Source organism: Tenrec ecaudatus, chromosome X, assembly GCF_050624435.1.
Source record: "Tenrec ecaudatus isolate mTenEca1 chromosome X, mTenEca1.hap1, whole genome shotgun sequence".
Taxonomy (NCBI): Eukaryota; Metazoa; Chordata; class Mammalia; order Afrosoricida; family Tenrecidae; genus Tenrec; species Tenrec ecaudatus.
In genome coordinates, this window is record NC_134548.1 from 14741353 (window position 1) to 14766193 (window position 24841).

Here is a 24841-nt window from a genome sequence, read left to right on the forward strand (position 1 = left end):
ATTATGTAATATTTTTATTTCCAAGCTTTCTCATATTTTCCTTGCATTTGTTTCTAAATCCAACTTCTTTTGTGCCCTAACAACTCAACGTCGTTGGTACTTTTAGAACATTATAATGACAATTATTTCCTTTCTCTTCATGGTATTTAATCAGTTATTCTTTTTCCATTATGCCACCTTTCTTCTTTCAAAAGAGGCTATCAAATTGACTCTCGTATTAAGGTGCATGTGTGAACTCCTATGTGATGGTGAAGTAGATAGTTAATAGGTTCTCTCTGACAGAGGGAGGCTTGGACTTTTTAAAAAGCAGATGGGAAAACATGATTTTAAAGAGAAAATACTACCAAGTACCATATGGTAAGGCATGAGAGTGAAGGTGGAGATTTGGACTTAGCTTTTTTAGAACTCCTGCAAAATCTTGGGACTACATTCCCCAGAAGCCCTTGCTACTCTCAGGGGGAACTTCCTCCCCTTTATTTAACAGCCTGTGTTCACTTGGGCAGGGGAGAAAAAGGAGAAGCAGCAGCAGGAGGTCAGTCATTCACGCTAGCAGGTGTGGCAATTTCTTTCTCCCAGGAGATTCACAGCCATCTAGTCAATGTTGACTCAAAGCGACCCCCTGTGGGTGTTCCAGACAGTAACTGTGGTGGTTCTGAACTACTGACCTTGCAGTTAGCAGCCCAACACATAACCACTAGGAAACCTGGGCTCTCTCCAGATGCACAGTACATACTCACCAAATGTTAGGTCTTGCTATCAGTAACAGCAGTATCACCACCACCACACCTGGTCTCTATTCTCATTCTCCCTTCCCAAACCAAGGGCACTCCTTTATCCTCTTCAGTGGTTTGGATATTTGGAGAAACCTTGCTGGGTATGCCTGGCAAACATAAGCAAGCAAAGTTTCTCCAGAAACACTCAATCCCATTGCCATCTAATTGATTGACTCATCTGGACCCGAGGCTATAAATCTTTATGGGAGCAGACTGCCTTATCTGTACTCCCATGATGCAGTTGATGGGGTTGAATAGCTGACCCTTTGGTCAGCAAGCAAAACTTCCCAAGCACTGCCACAAAAAGGAGCCTATCTATCAACATTTTTCCTAGCTAACATCTTAACTCCTTACTCTTTACAGCCAACATTCTTTTAAAAAAAGTCCACATTCACTAGTATCACTATTTTCTTACTTTACAATGGGCTGCTTCTATTTTTTAAGGAGAAACAGAAACAAAAAACTCACTGCCATTGAGTTGATTCTGACTCATAGTGTTCCTATAGGACAGAGTAGAGAACTGCCCCTTTGGTTTAATAAAGTTTAAATCTTACAAGAGCAAACAGCTCTCTCTTTCTCTGTGAAGCAATTAGTGGGGTTGGAACCGTCGACCTTGTGTTTAGCAGCCCAATGTTTACCCAATAGTAACACCAGGAATCCATAGCTCCTTTAGATAACTAAATAAATATTAAGTAAAACTTACCATCTTCAAATCAACTCCAACTCATAATGACCTTATAGGACATTATACAACTTTACCTGAGCATTTTTAATACAGCAATCCTTTAAGGGAGTGGACTACCACATGGGGCAGCATGTGAGTCAAATGATTAACCACTGTGCCACCAGAACGTACAGATATCTAAGCACCCATCTTAGACTCAGTATGTCCCAAAGCAGAAGTCATTGTGCTTATCCTATATATATATATATCCTACTTGATGAATGACATTCTGTATCTTAGGTCAGAAATCTTGTCAGTCTTGTACTCTTCCTCCCTACATGTCTACTCACTGCCATTGAATCGATTCTGACTCTCGAAGACCCTACACAAGTTTCTGAGGCTACCTACATTCACAGAAGCAAAAAGTTTCATCTTTCCCCCACAGAGAATCTGGTGAGTTTGAACCAATGACCTTTCAGTTAGCAGGCCAATGCTTCAGAATCAAGTCTAAAAATTCAGTCGCTGAATTGATTTCTACTAATGATGACCCTACATGTGTCCAATTAAAACTATGTTCCACTGGGTTTTCAGTGGATACGTTTTTGGGAAGAAGAACACCAGGCATGACCTGCCTCTGTGTGAAGTGAAACCTCCAACCTTTTATTCAGTCAGCAGTCAAGCATACAAATCATATACACCACTATTTCTCAGATGTGTTCTTCAGGTTTATTGCAAAGAACTTGGTTTAGGACCTCATTATGTAGCTACATGAGCCTCTTACTGGTAATTCCTGGTAGCCTTTTCTAACCCACAATTTAGTCTTAATAATTATGACCCTTAAAATGTCATATAATTAAAAAAAGAAGTATGACCGTTCTAAAATACACATTTTATGTCACTTTTCCCTTTCAGTAATGACAAATTACTGATATGCTAAAATCTTAACTCATAAGCCGAGTGCCTGAAGCCCTGCACTATCTGCCCTCTGCTTATCTTCACAGCCTCATGTCTTCTCTCCCTCAAAGGTCACTATAGACTCAGCTATAACCATCTGCTTTAAGTCCCCACATATTCTTAACCATTATGCCTTTTGGCAGAGGCTGATTCTTGTTCCAGGTAATGTCTCCCTCTGCCTTGTCAAGTGCTAAACTACTGCATATTTTATTATAATTGAAACTTTTGACACTTTTTTTATTAGGGGCTCATACAACTCTTATCACAATCCATACATATACATACATCAATTATATAAAGCACATCTGTACAGTCTTTGCCCTAATCATTCTTTTCTTTTTTTTCCTTTCCTTTTTTTACATTTTATTAAGGACTCATACAACTCTTATCACAATCCATACATATACATACATCAATTGTATAAAGCACATCCATACATTCCCTGCCCCAATCATTCTCAAAGCATTTGCTCTCCACTTAAGCCCTTTGCATCAGGTCCTCTTTTTTTTCCCCCTCCCTCCCCACTCCCCCCTCCCTCATGTGCCCTTGATAATTTATACCTCGTTATTTTGTCATATCTTGCCCTATCCAGAGTCTCCCTTCCCCCCTTCTCTGCCGTCCCTCTCCCAGGGAGGAGGTCACATGTGGATCCTTGTAATCAGTTCCCCCTTTCCAACCCACTCACCCTACACTCTCTCAGCATCGCCCCTCACACCCTTGGTCCTGAAGGTATCATCCACCCTGGATTCCCTGTGCCTCTAACCCTCATATGTACCAGTGTACAACCTCTGCCCTATCCAGCCTGCAAGGTAGAATTCGGATCATGGTAGTTGCGGGGAGGAAGCATCCAGGATCTGGGGGAAAGCTGTGTTCTTCATCGGTACTACCTCGCACCCTGACTGGCCCATCTCCTCTCCTAAACCCCTCTATAAGGGGATCTCCAGTGACCAACACTTGGGCCTTGGGTCTCCACTCTGTACTTCCCCCTTCATTCAATATGGTGTGTATATATATATATATATATATATACACACACACATATATATATATACCCATATATATATACATATATATACCCATACATATATTCTTTTCCTTTTTTTGCATGATGCCTTATACCTGGTCCCTTGGGCACCTCGTGATTGCACTGGCTGGTGTGCTTCTTCCATGTGGGCTTTTTTGCTTCTGAGCTAGATGGCTGCTTGTTCACCTTCAAGCCTTTAGGACCCCAGACACTATCTCTTTTGATAGCCGGGCACCATCATCAGCTTTCTTCGCCACATTTGCTTATGCACCCATCTGTCTTCAGCGATCCTATCATGGAGGTGTGCAGCCAATGATATGATGATTTTTTGTTCTTTGATACCTGATAACTGATCCCTTTGGGACCACTCGATCACACAGGCTGGTGTTCTTCCATGTGGGCTTTGTTGCTTATCTTCAAGCTTTTAAGACCCCAGTCACTATCTCTTTTGACAGCCGGGCACCATCAGCTTTCTTCACCACATTTACTTTGTTCACCCACTTTGGCTTCAGCAGTTGTGTCGGAAAAGTGAACATCATAGAGTGCCAATTTAATAAACAAAAGTATTCATGCATTGAGGGAGTGCTTGAGTAGAGGCCCAAGGTCCTTTAGTCACCTTAATATTAAACCTATAAATGTACACTTAGATCTATTTCCCCATCCTCAGATATATGTTTGCATGTACATGTCTTTGTCTAGACCTTCATAAATGCCCCTTGACTCCCAGCTCCTTCCTCCCTCTCTCTTGACTTTCCTCCTGCCCCACTACCCTGCTCCATCCCCACCTGGGCTACAGCTATACCTCTTCTCTATGCAACCTTACCCTTGATCGTTCCCCATCAGGCCTGCCACTCCCCCCTCTCTACCATTTTGGGTCCCATGTTGTTCCCTTGTCCCTGTGTTTGTTAACACCACTTCCTTACCGCCCCCTATCCCCCACCCCAAGTCCTTCTGGAACCGTCGGTCCCGTTGTTTTTCCTCCAGATAGTTCATCCAGCTTGTCCTATTCAGACAGACCTGTGGAGACACTAACATGCACGAAAACAAGACAGAGGAAAACAAAGCAACAGTATACAACCAGACAACAAAACAACAAAAACAAACCACTGACAAAGAACAAAACAAAATACTTCACAAAAGAAAGGCTTGTAGTTCGTTCAAGGATCGTTTATAGTTGTAGTTCATTCAAGGATCGTATAATTGAAACTTTTAATTACTAACTCTGTAAAATTCTAGCACTAAGCTCTCCAGTATGAGATCCTTGATGCTCACACAGCACACATGGACTATGTTTATCTCTACAGGCCTGAGTCTTATATAGCATCTTGTTTTTACTAGTATATCTCTGTCCAACCACACTTTTGAGTTCCCCTAGGGAATCATGTTAAGTTCCATTGTTTTATAGCTTTAACACCTAGTCTGGGGCCAGACACATATATGTACATCCAAGAAAAGTTTGTTGAAATAATGAATGTTTAATATATGACTTTATTTTATATCAGATATCAGTGTTTCACAAAGTGGGTAATACTGTGGATTACAGTAAGGAGTGTTGGTATGTTGGAGGGGATCTGCAAAAGCAGCAAACTAACTACACATCATCCTGGATATTGGACTATAGTACGAAAGTTTTTTTAATTGCCAGGAGAGCGCTGAGTAATTTTTGTTTTCCCTGAAAAAGGGGAAGTAAGCCAAATAAGCCTGGGAGAATCAATGTCATATTATCATATGCATCAACATATGCATTAAATAAACTATAGTTTGAACATGCATTTTATAATTTTCTTGGCAAAAATGTGCTTCAAATGCTACTTAGTCATTTTAAAAATTAACTTCTACTTAAGATAATGAGTGTCAATAAAAATCACATTAAGACACAGCTTCACACCACTCTAATTATTAGAACAGAGTAAGATGAGCCCAAATTAATACAATTCTGTGTACATGGAAGAAAATACAGCAGGTGTTAAGATGTCCTCAACTGGCTTCAATAACTGCTACAAATTAGTGGACCATTTCAGATTTTTAGATTAAAATATCCTAAGGCTTTACCATTCAAGGAACCCTGGTGACAGTTACTGAAGTGCTTAGAGGAAGCAAGAATGAATAGACTTTTTACTTATTTTGGAGACATCAAAGATAAGAGCAGATCAATAGAAAAGGACATTAGTAAAGTACAGGGTCAATGAAATTGAGAACCCTGTCAAGAAATGGATGGTTGCTGCAACAATGGGTTCAAATGGACCAGGAACTGGGAGGATGTTAAAGGACCAGACAGTATTTCATTCTGTGATACTGAAGGTCACCATGAGTCAGCATCATTCAATGAAATAAAATAACAAGAATTCAATGATAACAACCAATAATAAGAATTCCTGGGTAGTACAGCTAGGTACTTAGCCATTAATTAAAAGATGTAAGGTTCAAATTCATACAGCAGTGCTCAGAAGCAGGGCCTGGCAATCTGCTTTCACCGAGAATATAATCCAGAAAACTCTCAGAGTAGTTTTACTCTGTAATAACACATGAAGGTCACCATGAATCAGAATTGACTCTAGCTCAACAGCAAGAGACATTTACCCACTTGCTCAATTAGAGGCACAGTATCAACCCTCCATTCATAGTAGCAGGTTATATACTCTTGTCCTGGTCGGGTCATATTTCCCCTGCTCCATTTGGTCTCAATCTTGTCTCCCACAGATCTCTGCTTACTCCCTTCTCTTATCATCAATTACTGATTTCTTAAAAATACTGTTTTTCACTCTACTTCCTACTTTGCTAGGTGGCTAAAATCAAGCACAAAACCCCCATCATTTCACGCTCCCACCTTCCTTTTTAAAGGTTTGTGTTAAAACTAATTGCTACAAGGAAAAGAAGTGGCAGTTATTAGAGAAATTACAAAGAGAAACTGTCTTCAATTTTTAGTAGTGTCTGTCCCAAGTTTTTAAAAGGAAATGGAACCCATCTTTCCACATTTTATCCCTCTTTCCACCTTGCACCAAACTCTCCTTTTCAACTAGAGGCTAGCCCAGTTCCTTGCTTGTTTACCAAGCAGAAACAATTAGCATGCCCAGAGTCTAATAAGTGGTCAAGCCCAGACTTCTGCCTTCAGCTCTTCTATTGGCCTTCTGGAGTTTCTTTGATGACCCACATAGGGCTTCCCTCTCAACACCAAGAATCCTGGTGCTTTAATATTAAAAATACCTTAAAAGTGTAATGAAAGAAATAAATCTCTAAAAAATAACACATTTCACTTACACTCACTTGCTGCTGGGGTCTGAGAGAGCACTCCCATTGAGAAGTGCTGCCTTTGCCTTTTGTAGCAGTTTTGAGAAAGTATATCTGGACAACTAAACCTAAATGAAGTATACCAAAAGGATCTGTATCTTTGATCCACACTGATTAAAATAGTGCTTGGGATCTAAGAACATTTAAAAATGGAGGATAAATTCTTCAAGTATCTTACAGAATTGTATACCTTAATCTGTAGAGAATTTTCTGCTTTAAGGTTACTGAAAACTTAGAACAATGTCACTAGGAAAAATTTCTCAAACACAAAGAAAAGATTAAAGAGCAGCTCTCTTCACTGTCATCAAAAAACCATTCTGACTCAGTGGTCCTGTGAGGGCTGGGCCGCAAGACTAAATCTTTCTGAGAGCAGAAAGCCTCCTTCCTTTCTCCCCAGGAGCAGTGGCTGGGACTATTCACTTAGCAGTGAATTGCACCAGGGCTCTAGCTTACACCATATACTTTAGTCCAAATCAAGTTGTTTCCTTCTATAGCTAAGTGCCCATGACTTTTTATTTGTGGCATGCAGGATACTTTAGGAAAATCTAATTTAGTAAAATGTACATAGCTTTTCTACTTTATTAAATAATTGGTTCTCAGGTATTCGTCATAGAAAGAAAACCATAAAAGAGGCAAGAATAAACTATACTTAATGATTCAAATTTAGAAAGCCTTCAAGAGGCTTGTTTTTTAAAAAGGCAAACCAAAGTGCTTTGTAGACTATTTCACTCTACCTCCTGGGTGCTTTCTGTGAAGACTGTTTTATCTCACAATTGCTATTGTTATTGATTCAGTTTGAAAGAAACCCAGATCTTAGTCCCATTGACATAATTTTTCAAAAAAAAGGACAATCTTAATAACCTTTCATCTTTTCAGAAGGAAGTGCACACAAAAAGAAGAAATTCCATGGGTTTAGGTTAATTCATAGTGCATCTAACAATACTGAGTGTTTAAAAGCCACTCAATTTTAAATCATCTGTTATCTTTTTTATAATTAAGTGATTTCACTAGTTTGACTTCATTATGCAATTTTTAAAGCAAACAACTTACCAGTAACTGTTACAATTTCCACAAAACACATCAAATGTACTGACACAGAATTGAAAATTATTAAAATATCCATGTTTCTATACCATAAAAATACCTTTTTAGTAAATCTCACTGAATAAGAGTAAAAAAAGCATTTAATGTCATATCCCAAGATACTATAGAAAAAATATTGGCAATATTCTTTATTACAGACTGGTGATCAAAGTTGGTTTACAATAAAGATCACTCCTTACAAATAAAAAATGGTGGAAATAACCAGACTGACTTTTCCTCTGTAATAAATAATAATTTTGAAAAATGACTATTTAAATAATACTGCCAACAATTTCACTAAGCAGCAATTCGACTAAGAGGATTTTTTTGAGCTAACAAATTACTAGGATATTTAGCATAGAAAAGCTAACAAAGCAGACAATAAATTGCGTGAATCATACTTCAACTACAATATAAATAAGGGTTTGGGGAAATTCCTACCTTTACAAATATTCCCGAGAAACAGGTTGTTGTTGTACTTATCATTAAGATGAACAGGATTCCACTTGAGAGTCTTGCTCCTTTACCAGGAATAAAACTGCCTTTCTGGAAAGCGCAAGTCTACAACAAAGCCCATGCTGCCCCAGCAAGCCAGAATTTCTAGCAAATAGGGATGAAGCGATTTGCATTTCTAGTTTAGTGGGGGCTGGGGGTGGAGGAGGGGACTAAGAAGACTGCTGAAGTAATTCGCATATTGTCCAAAGGCTGTATAGACAGTACTCATCAGTCACCTGCTCAAACTTCCTTCACCCCTGCCTTCAGAGAAGGACCAAAGGTTACCCTGGGTCAGAGGATCTGGAAAGAAATGAGAAGACGTGCAAAATCTAACCTAGCAGCCTACCCATAGCATCTGTAGACAAAGTTATTCCCACTAGACCACATGTCCTAAAAACAAAGACATTTTAATAGTCTCATGAGGACTTGTTAAAATATATAACAGAAAAGCCTAGAGAGAAGAAAAATCTCCAGCCTTTGTTAGCAATTACGGCAGTATTTATTTATTTTTTAATTATGGCAGTATTTAACTGAACAATTAAAACCAAGGACATTTGCTTTTCAAAATATTTTGCATCATAATAGCTGTCTCATTTGCACAAGTTAAACATTTGTTTCAAGCTGTCCAAATGAAAAAGAAAATATCAGCCGTTTCAAATTTCATGGTTTTTGATGTATTTGGGCTGATAGCAATTCTAATCATTTCATTTTATACCAAAGAATACTGAATATATGGAGTATTGAATATTCATCTGTTTTATCATAAACCATATTAAAAATAAAAATCTAAACAAATACAAAAATGTTTGGAAACCTGGTGGAATAAATAAATCTTAAACTTTTTAAAAAGCTCTATATGTGTATGTTACTTATGACTCATGATAAATACAGAAACAGCAAAAGTGCTGTCTTTTGTAGTAATTTTACAAAAATAGAGGGGAAAATTAGAATAAAGTTATGCTCCTAAAAACTGCAAAATCATAATTTTAAGTAGAGAGAGGGCTTAAGTATGAGTCACAGAAACCATGCACTCCTGTGTGCGTATCTGAACAAAGAGCAAAAGCAGACATCATTTCTAGTTTCATTTAAAAGGACTGAATGGCTTGGGGAAATAGGGATCATTTATTTACTCAATGGAAGTTTTCAAATATGGGGGGGGGGACTTCTAAAAGTTGGTGGAAATGTAATTAAAAGATAATAGGATTTTTCCAGTAAAACTGTCTGAAGCCCCTCATAATTTTCAAAAGACACATTTTGAAACAGTTAAGGAAAATGTTATATAGGAGGGATATTTCAAAACTATAAAATGACCAATTAGAATTGTGATTTCTTAAATGACCAAAAAATTAACTTTAAAATCCACTCCCCTTAAAATTTTAATTAAAAAAACTAAACAACACACACACACACAAATCAATCAGCATTCAAAGACAAAACTAACAGTATCCAAGATAATGACACTTAGAATCTATTTAAAATTTTAGCCTTAGGAATAAATTCCCAGTACTATAACTTAGGGATTAGAAACAAAGAAAATCTTAATATAGTAGTTCTGCCAAACAACTTGAGTGGACAGCAACTGTTTTCCCCCCACTCAAATATTCATTATCAGAAATTGTTTACAAAGCTATGAAGAAAATGCAGACAGCAACTGTCCCCCCCTCAAATATTCATTATCAGAAACTGTTTACAAAGCTATGAAGAAAATGCAGACAGCAACTGTCCCCCCCCACTCAAATATTCATTATTAGAAACTGTTTACAAAGCTATGAAGAAAATGCTGTTACAACCAAGTTCCACTGAAATATTAAAGCTGTTTCCACCAAAGGTGGGAGCAGGGACCCAATATATGCAAAGGTTTTAATCAACGAGTTACTGATAGCCTCTGATACACAGGATGGAAATGCTTGCCAAACCTTCCAGATTCTAGGTTTTCCCCTCCTCCATAGTTCCCTTTAGAGGAGAGAAATTAAAATTCCTCTATACTCTAGGGATTCTGCAACTCTATACTCAAAACATCTGCAAGTTTGCTGCACTCCTTCCTGGGTTGTATGGTGCCAATTGCTTCAAGAATTAATACGTGAAGACTCTTTACAAGTGGGTGGGGGGAGGCATTCATTTACAATCAATGAAGCACAACGTTTAAAAGTGAAGTTAATTCGTTATTGTTTTAGGAAGTATGTAAGTTCAAAAATTAATACATATGCTTACTTTAAAAGTATTCAAGTAGCTTTAAAGCAGGTTAGAATGGTTTATATAGCGTTTTACAAAAACAAACAAAAAGTTGTGAAGATACCATAAAGTTTTAAAAATTTAATGTCAAGGCAAAGATTTTTAAGGCATTCTCTGCGTCTGATTTTCTCAGAAAATTTAAAATGTACATTTATGTTGTTCATAAATAAAATTATGAAGCAAAATAAAATCCATTTGCTTATAAACTTGCCAAAATAAAGATGGGAAAAATATATTTTTTAAATAGCAGAGTTCCAGTTCTGATGCTAAATTGTCTTGGCTCTTCCATAAATAAAATACCTATATTTTAAATAAATTACTGGCTATAAATGCTTCTAATTACATATACAGGAGGCATAAAACCAAAAAACCAAACTCAATGCCATTGGGTCAACTCACTGAGGCTTTAAGAGAACTGATTCCCTCATCTTTCTCCTGAAGAGCTGCTGGTAGATTTGAACTACTATCCTTAGAGTTAGCAGTCTAGTCCAACACTTATCCGAAAGCACTCGAAAGGCTCATTGAAAGTGCAATATCAAAGGGACTATTCGCTTACAAGGTATACCTATATTTCTATCATTTCTTCTAAAATAAGGACAGAATATACTATGGGTGGCATAAGCACAAGTTGAAAACAAAAAGATCAAATAAATTATTCAAAAGGGAAATTGACAATGGGACTGGGTCTCTTCAAACTCTTTCTCACCAGACAGCCTGGGCAGGTCTCCTAAAACACTCTGGTAAGCTGGGACTGCACTACCCAGAAGGAAGGGGCTTTGAACAACTACAAGAGCAAAGACAAGACAGTCTAACTTGACAAGAGCCTAAAAGCCACTTGGCTCGCTGAAGCAACATTTTCTAGTCAAGTTGTGTTGATCATTTTTCTTACCTAAGATAAACTGATTAAGAATTTTGTTGTTTCAGATTACAGGATAATAAAAATAAAATAGTTGAAGTTTTAAGTAAATATTATTACTATGCTTGAAAATAAAGCTTAAATAAAGCTTTTTAATGTAATGTCAAATCAAGTTCAGAGATGCTTCAACAAAGTATGTAACTGACTTATCTTTAGTCATTAGGTATCTGTAAGTTTTACATGAATTTTGGAAAACTGATTATATAAAGGTTGTAAAATAAACCTTTTCAGTGTATCTATGAGATATTCCAAATAAATGAAAATCATTTAATATTTGTACTTTTGAAATTATGTATTAAAGTCAATAAACAGCATTTCTGTAAGTTTCAAATAGAATTATATTTAACATTAAGAAGAAAATGAATGAGAAATTTATGCTTTTATGACAATATGATGGTCTGCAAGAAATCATTAAAAAAAGGAACACCCAAAGAGAAAAAAAAAATAGGAAATGATTATCAGATAAATTGCAAAGGACGATTAATGACCAAAATTCATGGAAATAAAAAGACTTAACCTCATTAGTATTTAAAGAAATGAAAATGTTTGTATTTTTACAATTAGCAAAATGTAACAAAGATAATACCTAACTTTGGGGGAGAGGATATCTAGTGTATCTTTCTGAAAGACTTTCTCAGTTTTAAAAATATACTTGTATTATCTGACCCAGTGAATTTACTCAGATAAACTACACAATTTTACACCTTGGCAACATGTCCACCCTTCCTTTATCTCTATTCTATCTGGCAATCCCAATCTTCCCTTAGAATTTCAGCACTAACACTTTTGTGTGTGTGAAGCTTTCCTTTACCCAACCACCCCTTCTCCCAGCTCAGACTGAATGCTGAATGCCTGTGGGCCATCTTGCTAGCTCACAAACATCTCTATTTTTGCATTGCTAATTTTGTTTTTAAACAAGTTTACTCCTCCCACTCTGGACCAATAGATGAATTTCTTGAAGGCAGACACCATACTTTACTATCTTACTATTAATTACTTGCACATAGATCTATATGGCATACTGAGTTTTACAGAATCAACTATTAATATGTGCTTCCTAGAATTATGGCCAGCAGGGAATGGGAATTACAGCTGACAGAGTACTGAACTCAACTCACTACTATGGAGTCAATTCTGACTCATAGTGACCATGTAGGACAGGGTTAAAATGCCCAACAAATCTCTACTGGAATAGAAAGCTTCATCTTTAGTGTGCTGAGCTGCTAATGGTTTCAACCTGTTTTCAACCCACCACGCCACCAGCGCTCCAACAGGGTACTAAGAAGTACCTAACATACGTATGTATATAACATTTGTAATGCTCTTTTTTAAAAGAATTATCTTTGAGATGAGTAATGAAATGCCATGTATAATTTTTCATTGAGCTTATTTTGTAGTTTATCAACTATAAAAGCTGCCGAGACTCCAAAATGCTTACAGCAACAAGGTTTCTATAGTCCAAATATGACTTTTAGCTTTGCTAATGAGTCTCCAGTATGGAAAGGTAAAGGAGTCTTGGTGGCTCTGTCGGGTAAGTGCTGGCTTGCTAAACATAAGGTCTGTGGTTCAAAACCACCAGACACTCTTTGGGAGAAAGATAAGGCTATTTGCTTCCATATAGATTCATGAAGCCTCAGAAACTCTACCTGGGATGACTGAGTTGCAATTGACTTGATGGCAGTGGGCTTGAGTTTATGGAATGGTATCATTCAGACTATGCTACTGGGAAACCAAAATACCCTTAAAAAACTCAATACTGACTTATTAGTGACCACCCCTCCCTTATGGGTTTCTGAGATAGCTCTCAAGAATTCTAATCACTGCTGTCCTTTTGCCTTGCCCTCTAGCTTGGGTAGTGTTCTAGATGTTCTATTTGCTGTTCTGGTTGGAAATGAAATCTTAATACCATCGATGTTAACCATCATGCTACCAACAGGTTAGCACAAATTAACAAAAGATCATGTAATTATTTATTGTCTTACCATTATCTCCTGGGTGTTGTAATACATCGCCTGTCATTGTACACCATCCAGCTGGGAAAATATCTCTAGAATCATAACTGCACCAATAGTCAAAAGCTCCACTCCAGCCATCAAATGTGATATAAACGTCATCTCCTCTCACAGCTCCAACAGTTGCAGGGCAGATGAGATAAGGGTTCTTTCTGTCTACTGCTTCAAGTTTCATTCCCACTTTAAAATTATTCTGGGCTGGCTTTGGTGGCTCCTATCAAAACATTAAAAAAATAGTTTTCACTGTTAAAATCCATTAAGAATAATTTGCATCACTGGATTATCAAACAACCTTTAGTGACCAGAAACCAAGTTCCATGTTTAATAAACAAATTAATATAGAAAGAAGCCATCACACCACAGGTCTCTTTGAAACTCTGGAATCTGAAAGGAAGCAAGCAACCTGATAGTTAACTCATGCAATCATTCAAAAAATATCAACTATATCCTATACATTTAGATTTAGTGCACAAAAACATCAAAGGTCTCTGCTGTGTGGGGGGGGGTGTGTGTCTTCCATTGTATTGGGGAGGTGGGGTGGTAAGATCAGTGGGGCAAGGGGAGCAATAAACAGTTCCTGGGCTATGACAGGAGAAAGACAGGATTTTCCCCTGGGAAACTCACCAGTCAGTTCCCTGTCCTATAGGGTTGCTATGTGTCAGCATGGATTTGATGGCATTAAGTGTTTGTTGTCTGGCCTATGATGAAATCCATTCCAGTCTTTTAAGTAAAGTTTGTGGGTGAGTTGCAACAGGTGCATGCAGTTCTTACTGAGCCTTATTAAGTGAAAAGAGCCTTGGGGCCACAGTGGTTAAGCATTAGACTGCTAAAACAAAGGTTGGCAGTTCAAAAACACCAGCCATTCCTTGGGAAAAGATTTTTCTGCCTTGGAAACTTTATGGGCAGTTAAACCCTATCCTACACAAGGGTCGCTTAGTCAGATCTGAGTCATGGCAATGTTTGTTTGTTTTTTCAATTCATGAGCCCTGGTGGCATGGTGGTTAAACGATTGGTTGCTTAAGCAGCAGGTCATTAGTTTGAACCCACCCTCCTAAGGGAGAAAGATATGGCAATCTGCTTCCATAAAAATTAAGTAGCCTTGAAAACACTATGGGACATTTCTACAGTCCTATGGATCACTATGAGTTCAACTGGTGAATAGTGGATTTAGTTTAGTGCAAGAAAAGACTCAAAAACATTTTAATTTAAAAACTGCCACATGCAGGCAAGTGAAGGTGATTACAATAAAAAATATGCTTCCAGTAGGGGTTGGGGATTAGTTGAATAGTTTCAATGAGGGGAAAATTTACACACATTAACTTTAAATAATATTAAATTCAAGCACAAATTTATGTAACATCAACATTAAATGGCAAGTAAGATTTATCCTTAAATTAAATGTGTGTAATGTAAGCTGTAGAATGTCCACACATTTAGAATAAGGGATCACACAAACCTAATAAATGCACAAATTATAGGATATATTGAAAGGTGATTACATCCACAGAAAGGGCAGCAAATAATATCCTAAAAGAAAAAGTATTAAATACAGAGCAGCATAAAAGTCATATAGTCTGTGATCATTTATGCTATCCAAATCAGATACCAATAAAAAATTCTTTATTTACAAAAAGCTAAAGCATATTAACACTAACAGGACTCTTAGAAATCCAGGTACTAAGCTAAAAGCCATTTTTTTCTTTCAGTCTGCCTGGAAGTAATCCTAGCCCAGTGGTTTCAAACCCCAGGGCACATTGGAACCACCTAGGGCCAGGGCCACACCGCCAGCAATACTGATTGAATTGGTCTGAGGTGGGCCTAGACAGCAGCTTGTTTCATATCCCAGGTGTTTCTAATATGCATCCAAGACTGAGACCCACGGCTTTAGACTCATCCTTTTCATTTACTGGTCACATTCCATTTAAAAAAAATCACAATCTGCCAATTGTATCCCAACTAGCTCTCAAGAACAACATTGACAGTTAACCTTTAATTCCTATTTATTATGTGCTAGGCACTGTGTAAATGTTTTACTAATTCATTTAATACTCACACAACTCTTTAAGGTCAGTGGGCTTACACACACACACGCACACATGCGCACACACACGCACACATGCGCGCGCACACACACACACACACCCCACCCCCCCACCCCACCCCCGTTTTTAGTATTAGTGCCTTCTGACTCAGTAACATCCTGGGAATCTCCAACTTGCCCAGTTCCCTTGGCCCCTTGGAAGGCTGTCCATGAATCTTCCCCAGTGTTAGGGCCACATCAAAGTGCTGCTCTCACCTTCATTTTGGAAATCTCTGTTAAAATGCATGTGCTCTTTTATGAGTCTCAGAGATTCGTAAAGGAATGTTATGTCTTATTCATATACAAGGGGTCCTCAAAAGTTCATATCAAAATAGAATTTAAAAATAATGAAATCTTTCTGTGAATTGATGACGTCCACTTTTTGTTGATTCCAGCAAAATACCAAATAAGGAGCATTTTTTAGAAATGCCAAGCAAATAACAAGCAAATCACCTCAAAAACAGTAAACAATCCATCGATTTTTCAAATAATTTTTCTACCATAACTAGAAAAATATAACTGATATGTTCATCCCTTTTTAAATGTCCCTTAAAACCTAGTGCATTGGGTTGCTAACTGCAAGGTGAGCTGTTCAAAACCTCCAGTTGCTCTGGAAGTAAGTCTGGGCTTTCTATTCCTGTAAAGTGTTAGTCTCTGAAACTCAGGGTCAGTTCTACCCTGTTCTGTAGGGTCATTATGAGGCGGCACTGACTCAAGAGCAACTGAGTTTTGTTTTGGTCTGTTTTAAAACCTAGATTATCATTCTGTACTTTCCCACTGGTTTCCTATTGAACCTTTACAATTATTAAATACTTGGTCAGTGTTGGCATTCCCCATTAGGCTGTGGGTGCCAGGAAGAGAGAGATGTGTGGTCTGTACTGCTCAGGCTTTCAATACAGTTCAGCCATGGCAAAACCAAAACAGACCCAAATTTTAACTATTTGGATGCTCCATAATACTACCTGGAATGGGAAAAGTTACGGGGTAGAAGCCTTGCAACAGGAGACTTGGAAGGGTCATAGTGAGCCCTTTGAGGAACCCGATGCGGGTGATTGGATTGTTGCTAGTATCATAATGACACATTCAAAACACCAAAGTCTATCACCATCTTTGAGTGGATACCATTGTGTTTACTTAGTTTGGTCATAAAATCTGGTTGTTATGGAATGGGCACACTGCCACTGTTTTCTAGGAGGGAGATTACATATCAAATAGGAGCTTCAACCTCTAATTTTCCTGTTCTGTTAGCATTCCAGTTCACCACATTTAAAATTTTTGAGCCCATTCAGATATCAATAACTCTGTGTTTAGCTGAAAAGGTTCAAAGTCCTACTGCAAACATAGTAAGTAAATAAAAGGGCTTTCCCTCAAAACCAGCCATCTCCAGATTAAGATAACTGACAAAATGGTTCCCCCTGCTGTCTACGAATGGTAGTGATCTAAAGTTGCTTTCAAATATTTTTTTCCCCAAATCATTTTGAGAGCTCGCACAACTCTTATCACAATCCATCCATCCATCGTGTCAAGCACATTTGTACATATGCTGCCATCATCATTACCAAAACATTGCTTTCCACTTGAACCCTTGTTATCAGCTCGCATTTCCTCTCCCTCAGCTCGCATTTCCTCTCCCTCCCTGATCCCCCCCTCCCCTATGAACCCTTGCTATTTTAGAAATTATTATTTTGTCATATCTTACACCATCCAATGTCTCCCTCCACCCACTTCCCCACTGTTCACCCCCCAGGGAGGAGGCCACATGTACAGTCTTGTAATCCGTTCACCCTTTCTCCCTCTCCTTCCCTCCACCCTCCTGATATCACCACTCACCACTGGTCCTGAGTGGTTCATCTGTCCTGGATTCCCTGTATTTCCAGCTCTCATCTGCACCACTGTACATCCCGGTCCAGCCGGATTTGTAAGGTGGAATTGGGATCATGACAGTGGGGGGTGGGGTGGCGGTGAAAGCATTCAAGAACTACAGGAAAATTGGATATTTCATCATTGCTACACTGCACCGACTGGCTTGTCTCCTCCCCGCAGCCCTTCTGCAAGGGGATGTCCAATTTCCCACAGATGGGCCCTGGGTCCCCACTCCAAACACCCCCTTATTCACAATGCTATGGTTTTTTTGGCGGGGTGGGTTGATGCCTGATACCTGATCCCTTCGACACCTTGTGATCTCACAGGCTAGTGTGCTTCTTCCATGTGGGCTTTGTTGTTTCTCAGTTAGATAGCCCCTTGTTTATCTTCTAGCCTATAGGTCCCCAGAGTCTATTATCTTTTGACAGCCGGGCACCATCAGCTTCTGTCACCACATTTTCTTATGCACCCGCCGCTTTGTCTTCAGTGATTATGTCAGGGTAGGCTGGTGTGCAGCTTCTTCCACATGGGCTTTGTTGTTTCTTAGCTAGATGGCTGCCTGTTTATTATCTTCAAGCCTTTAAGACCCCATACGCTGTATCTTTGACAGCCTGGCACCATCAGCTTTCTTCACCACTTTTGCTTATGCACCTACTTTGTTCTCAGCGATGGAATCGGGGCAGGCTGGTATGCTTCTTCCATGTGAGTTTTGTTGTTCCTCAGCTAGATGGCTACTTGTTTATCTTCAGGCCTTTATAAGACTTCAGATGCTTTATCTTTTGGTCGCTGGGCACCATCAGCTTTCTTCACATTTGCTTGTGCACACACTGTCTTCAGCAATCGTGCCAGGAAGGTAAGCATCTCAGACTGCTGAATTGTTAGAACAAAGTGTTCTTGTGTTAAGGGAGTACTTGAGCAGGGGGCCACTGTCCATCTGTTTTCTTAATACTAAACCTATAAATATATGTACATAGATCTTTTCCCCCCTCATCATATATAAACATATTTATATCTGTATATGTCCGTATCTAAATCTCTATGACTACCCTTCGCCTCCTAGTTCTTTCCTCTATTTCTTTGAACTTTCCTCTTGCCCCACTACCATGTTCAGCCTTCATTTGGGTTTTAGGAATTCCTCTTGGTTACAGTGCCCTTGATCCAGCAATGCCAGACCTCTTAGTCCTGCCTTGCCACTTATTTTTCTATCACTTGTTGTTCCCTTGTCCCTGGGTTTAACACCCACTTCCCTTCCTCCGCCTCCCCTTCTCCCATGTCCCCCCTGGAACTGTCATCCCGCTGTTCTCTCTTCTGGCTTGCTTATCCCACCTACCCCTTCCAGGTAGACATGCTATGTACCATCACAAGACAACGAGGCAACAATAGAAAGTAAAGCAATAGCTACAACAACAACACAAAACAACCATATAAAGAATTCAGGGTCTATTTAGTTGTCCTTCACAAGTGCTTTCCAGTCAAGTCTGATGGGGTGCCATGCCCCCAGAGGCTGGCTTCGGCGTAGTGAGCTCAGGGAGGGCTAAAGTTGTTGACCTGAGCAATTGGAAGGAGAGTTCCATTGGCTGAAATGAGGAAAGCTGCTGGTGGAGCAATTTGAGATGCTGTGTTTCAGTTGTCTATTAAGACATCCAAGGAGCCCTGCTGCTATGGTGGGTTTAAGTGTTGGGCTGCTAATTTCAAGTCAATGACTACCCCCCCCCCCAAGGTAGAAAAATGAGACTCCTCCTGTAAGGGGGCTAACCTATACAATGTAGATTTTTTAGGACTTTCACCCACTAAGCACCAGTAGTACCTTGCCCCAGTGACAACTCAAATGTCACCTAGGTGACACATGCTCTCTTCCCTCCCCCATCAAGATCCACTGATATGAAGAGAACCAAACCCTCAAACATTCTCTCATGGCCATTCATGGCCAGTTTACAGACCCGCATTTCACTACTTTCTTCTCAGCATCCTAAACCAATGTATTCCTTTGCCCTTGCTTAGTTATCTAAAAACCACTTGATGGTACTTTTGGGGTTTTAGCTAAGCACTGCTGGAGACAAGTTACACATTCTTATTACTGTAATGCCATGTTTTTCAGTCTACTGACTTTACCTAAGACCTCCAAAATACTGTCATGTGTCCCCAACTAAGTTTCTCCCATCCCATACAACTATTCCAAACTTTTGTTAACTGGTTTTCTCCCTGATGAGAAAATAAAATCACTACACCTCAGTGTTAGAACATAATAGACTCTCAATGGATTTTTTTAATCTATATATAAATTCTTGCTACATCCAGCCTTTGTCAATTAGCTACAAGAACACAGAGTAAATTTAAACCATCACGAATAAACTCTATCAGTAATCTGCCCCCACAATTACAAATTTACATCTGAGGACACTTCTTCAATTTGGCATTTCGTTCTTACTAGTACAACTGATGACTTCCTATCCACCAAATAAAATAGTCAAGAATCAACTTTCCTCTTAACTGAGTTCTATTAAGTGCCTGATACAGACTGAGCACTGTGTAAACACTGAATTGTACTTGAGACTGCTAACTCAAGATCCATTGCCATCAATTGAATTCTAATTCATAGTCCTATATAGGATTTCCAAGACTGAATCATTATGGAAGCTGACCACCTCAGTTTTTCTCCCACAGAGTAACGTGGGTTTGAACCTCAAGCCTCTTCTACCACTCCCTAATCCTTAAGTGTCTTTGCTTCACTGGGTTCAGTGACACCAGTACTTTCTGGCTTTCTTCCTTTTCTACAGCTATGGCTGCTCCCATCCTAGTGCTTACCCCAACAGGTGAGTGTGTATTTCTAAAGGTTCTAACTTTGGTGCTCTTCTCTTCTATAAACTTCTAAACTCACTGGCATGGAGTAAATGCTACTCATAGCAACCCCTACTGTGGGTTTCTGAGATAGTAACTGTTTATAGGAGTAGAACACCTAGTCTTGCTACCACACTCCTTCTGTAATAGTGACGTCTAAATAAGAATTTTATGTACCCTTTTCTGATTTACCTACAAATTTGACTTAAAGGCGTAATTAGGAACAAGTTCCTAATGAATAGACCTTTTAGAATACTGTTAAAGGGCAAGTATGAGTGGTGCATAAGACAGATGTTTATGACCCAGAAACTGCCTATGTTCTCTGTGGACTAGCTCATTTATACTCAAGGCTGCCTCAGGTGCTATTTATGCTTTAAAAAATGGGGGTGGGGGGGAAGAAACCAAAATCCACATGTCTAAGTGTTTCTAAGTTCGAAACACTTTACTTTGAACATCTCGGTAGTCATCTGTGATAGCTAAGTTGTGCCAACTTGGCTAGGCCAGCATTCCAGTAGTTTGTAATCCCCCATGATGTGACCTAACTTAATGTAATCAACTAAATGATGAAATTTGCTGTGAGCAGCCAGAATGTAGAAAGATTAGGGTAGGCTACAACACCGTTACTCTGGCCCCAGCCAACATGCAATTGAAAGTTTCCTTGGGGATGTGGTCTACTTCTTATCTAAGTAGACTGTAGAGAGTTGGTTTGCGTCTTGCTGCTCTGGATCCTGTATCTAAGCTAGTAGGCTCTCAATCTTCTTTGGCATATTGTCCCTTTTCAGAAAAAAATATTTAGCATCCACTGGCAACTAAAAACTTTTGCACTGCAACACATAATCCAGGACAAAGTGTAGGTGTCTGCTTTTGCAGCTCCCCTGGATTGTTCCATCACCCCAATGGAGTAGTAGTGAACTCTGGTTTTTTACTTAAACCAATGGCCTGCCATATTACCTGCTGATCCCAGGAGCCACACGCAGCCTGCCATCTGACTTGCTGACCTTGGATTCACTGGACTCTGCAGCCACAAGTCTGACCTGCTAATCTTGGGTGAATCCACCAGTCTGTGATCATCCTGGTTAATCAGCCCCCTGGAACTATGCAAGTCTAGAGAAGCCTCCAGCTTAACATATGACCCACAGACTTGAACTTGACTGAATTATCAGCTTCTAGAATTGTGTAAGTCATTTTTAATATCAATTTCTCATATATTAATAGATGTGTGTATGTGTGTGTATAAGTGTATGTATGCATTTATAAAAGTATCACTGGTTTTGCTTCCCTGAGAACTCAAGTTTAACACATTTGATCAGACAGTGTAACATATGACAAAATAGTAATTTATGAATGATGAAGTAGGGGGGAGTATGGAGAGAGGGAAAAATGAGCAGCAGATATTAAGGGCTCAAGTGGAGGGCAGGTGTTTTGGGAATGATGATGGCAATGAATGTGCATGTGTTCTTGACACAATGGATGTGTGTGGATTGTGATGGGAGTTGTGTGAGCCCCCAATAAAATTATTAAAAAAACACATTTGGTATCCAGAAAATAAAAACTGAAGGATGAGTTTTCTAAATTGGTTCTCAAGTCTGGTTAGTTCTCATGGCAGTGATAATTCTGCCCTCATTAATACGAATAAATAGACTATTATTATCACTGTTAATCTATGGGGTAAGTGGCAATATGAAGACTCAAAATATTATCAACCATAAATGAAATGTTTAAGAGAAGTGAGGACCTGGATGATCATGTGTTTGACATTTTTCTGCAATTTTGACAGTATGAGAAGTATAGGGAAGCTGTTTGTTTGGCACTACTTAAAATAGACAAAGAGATAAAGGAAAGAGATGAGGCACAGATCAAGTCCCACATAAAATATATCAAAATCTACTTGTGCCATGAAAGTAAGTCATGTTTTATATTAACAGATCTTACATTGCCCAAAAAACCCTACAACCAACCAACCAACCCAGGGTCTTTATTATTAAAATGACTGAATGAAAATGCAAACTGAATTCCCAACCTCAAATGGTGTCTGATGTTAAGAGTGAGAGCACTGACTGGCAATAAATTAGGACTCTAAAATTTGGAATGGGACATAAGGGCAGGTAACCAGTAGTATAGAGGCATTGGGCCCCTAAATACTATTGAATCATGACAAATCTACAGCACCCCCTTCCCCTTCTGAATAGATTACTCCATCTTTGCCTGCTAATCCATCATTGGGCAACACTTGTCCCCTCCACCCACATTTAAGATTAGCTCAACTGTGAATACTGATATGGAACCTGGGGTTGTAACTGGAGCATTGCCTGAGGCAGATGCCTTATAAAACATTGCTAAGTTTCCCAGAAAACACTCTCACCACCTACTACTGTTTCTGGACATATTCCAGTGACATGTTCCAGTGAGTCCCGAAAGATGAAGTACAAATGGTGACCAAGTAGATGTACACTATACTTGTAAAGAACTGCTAGAACTTTCTAGTATGTATAGACAGAAGCCTGGAGAATATGTGGGAATGGTTATTAAGGCTGTGGGATAATGGTGCAAGGAACATAAAGTTGAACCAGTCTGAGTTTGTTGCTTTGGGCACACTGAGTAGAGATTCTTGAATGTTTCAGTTCAAAAGGGTAAGAGAAGATCTAATACTTAGTTGGTTTACTAAATATATATTGTAAGATGGATTACAAGGAGTCTAGTTTAAGTACCAGACCTACCTTGGTGTACTTTAGCAAAAAAGGTATCCAAAGACTTAGAGAAACTAGCATGTTAAAACTGGTTATCAGGATAGAGCCATATATACCTACACATGGAATGCCCTAAGGACAAACCTTTGGCCACAACAGTAAGGAACGAATTTGTAAAGAGACCCTGCTTCATTGAATACAACTGTGTATTACTATTCTACACTATGTATTACTATTTTGTGTTAAGTCAGGTTTGACAGCAGGAACTGCCCTAATGAATTAAGACCTCTAACTACAATGGGGTTGACTGTTCCCCATGGTAGTAGGGGCTAACTGGCAACATCTAATCAACAGAGAGAGAAGGTGAATGTGATACCTTAACAGTAGTGATCAGCCTGACTTATGGACTTTCAGATTGGGCTACTTTGACAAGATGTCACTAGGAGTGAAATTGATAGGAAACCTACTAAATATTTACCTTAGCTTTTTAAGTGAAAGAATTTTAGGACAAGTGAACTCAAAAAGCCAGAACAGAGTCACAACCCCTCAATCAATGCCCAGATTTGAGTCAGTTTATAGACCTACAATTCCTTGCATGAAGGGAAGGACCTAACCACACGACCACAAATTTATAGTTTTTTTTCCAAGCTTTCCCCAAAGGGATCATCTATAGCCTTTTACATGAATAAAGTGCAATTGGCAGAACTCCTATACTGCATCCCCGACATGTGGAATAAGGGCTGTTATGGCAGGGAAAGCCAAGTAGAAGCCTTTAGAATAGCTTCTATCTAGGAAAATGGTCAACCAAACCCATTATCACATTTCTGGATGAATTGCATAGATTTGTTCCACCATCAAAAACAGGGGTGGCGAGTTCCACAACATATCCATTTAACTCACCTACTTGTCATGTGCAGAAAACAGATGGATCTTGGATAATTGATAGTGAATTATCAAAAATTAAACCATGTGGTGACTCCAATTGAAGGTACTGTTCCATATGTGATTTCATTGCTTGAACAAATGAATACTTCTCCTGCTACCTAATATGCAGCTACTGATCTAGCCAATGTCTTTTTCTGAAATGCAGTTTCAAAGGATCACCAGAAACAGTTTGCCTTCAACTTGCATGGACCACAGTGCACTTTCCCAGTCTTCCCTCTGGTTATATTAACTCTTTAACACTAAGTCATAATTGAATGTGCAGGGACCTTGATTACCTTTCCCATTCACAAAAGGCTACATTGGTTTATTGTATTAATAATATGCTGATTGGACCCAGTAAGCAACAAATATCAATGATTTATCCACTTCAGTGAAATTTCTAAGGGTCTAGTGGTATGGGGCAAGTGGGATATCCCTATTGCATGTGGCCACACACCTTAAAAGGCGGCACACTGCCTGGTAAGCCTCTTTGGATTTTAGAGGTGACATATACCTCATTTGGATATGCTACTCTGGTTTATTTATCAAGTGACTCATAAAGCTGCCAGCTTTGGGTGAGGCCTAGAACAAATCTGCAACAGATTCAAGCTACTGTATAAGATTGGGCATTGAGTAATATGACCTAGATCAGGGGTCCTAAAACTTTTTAAACAGGGGGCCAGTTCACTGTCCCTCAGACCCGTTGGAGGGCCGGACTATAGTTAAAAAAAACCAAAAACTATGAACAAAGTCCTGTGCACAGTGCACTTATCTTATTTTGAATGAAAAAAACAAACGGGGCAAAAACACTCGGCAGGCCAGATAAATGTCCTCGGCGGGCTGAATGTGGCCCATGGGCCAAAGTTTGAGGATGCCTGGTCTAGATGATACAAAGATGCTTGAAGGGTCAGTGGCACATGACAGCTTAGCCTTTGGCAGGCCCCTATTGGTGAGTTACAGCACAGACCCTTAGGATTATGGAGCACAGCCCTCCATTATCTGCAGGTA

The 24841-nt window shown here is 39.1% G+C and overlaps 1 protein-coding gene across 2 annotated transcripts in view; it reads right to left on the minus strand.

The window, feature by feature from the left end:
- The window catches only part of SCML2 (Scm polycomb group protein like 2), an 86809-nt gene that overhangs the window by 21827 nt on the left and 40141 nt on the right, over positions 1-24841 (minus strand). For both annotated transcript variants that reach the window (XM_075538995.1, XM_075538994.1), the window contains exon 7: positions 13412-13655. In XM_075538995.1, coding sequence (XP_075395110.1) covers positions 13412-13655 — 244 coding nt within the window. The remainder of the gene's footprint in view (positions 1-13411; positions 13656-24841) is intronic.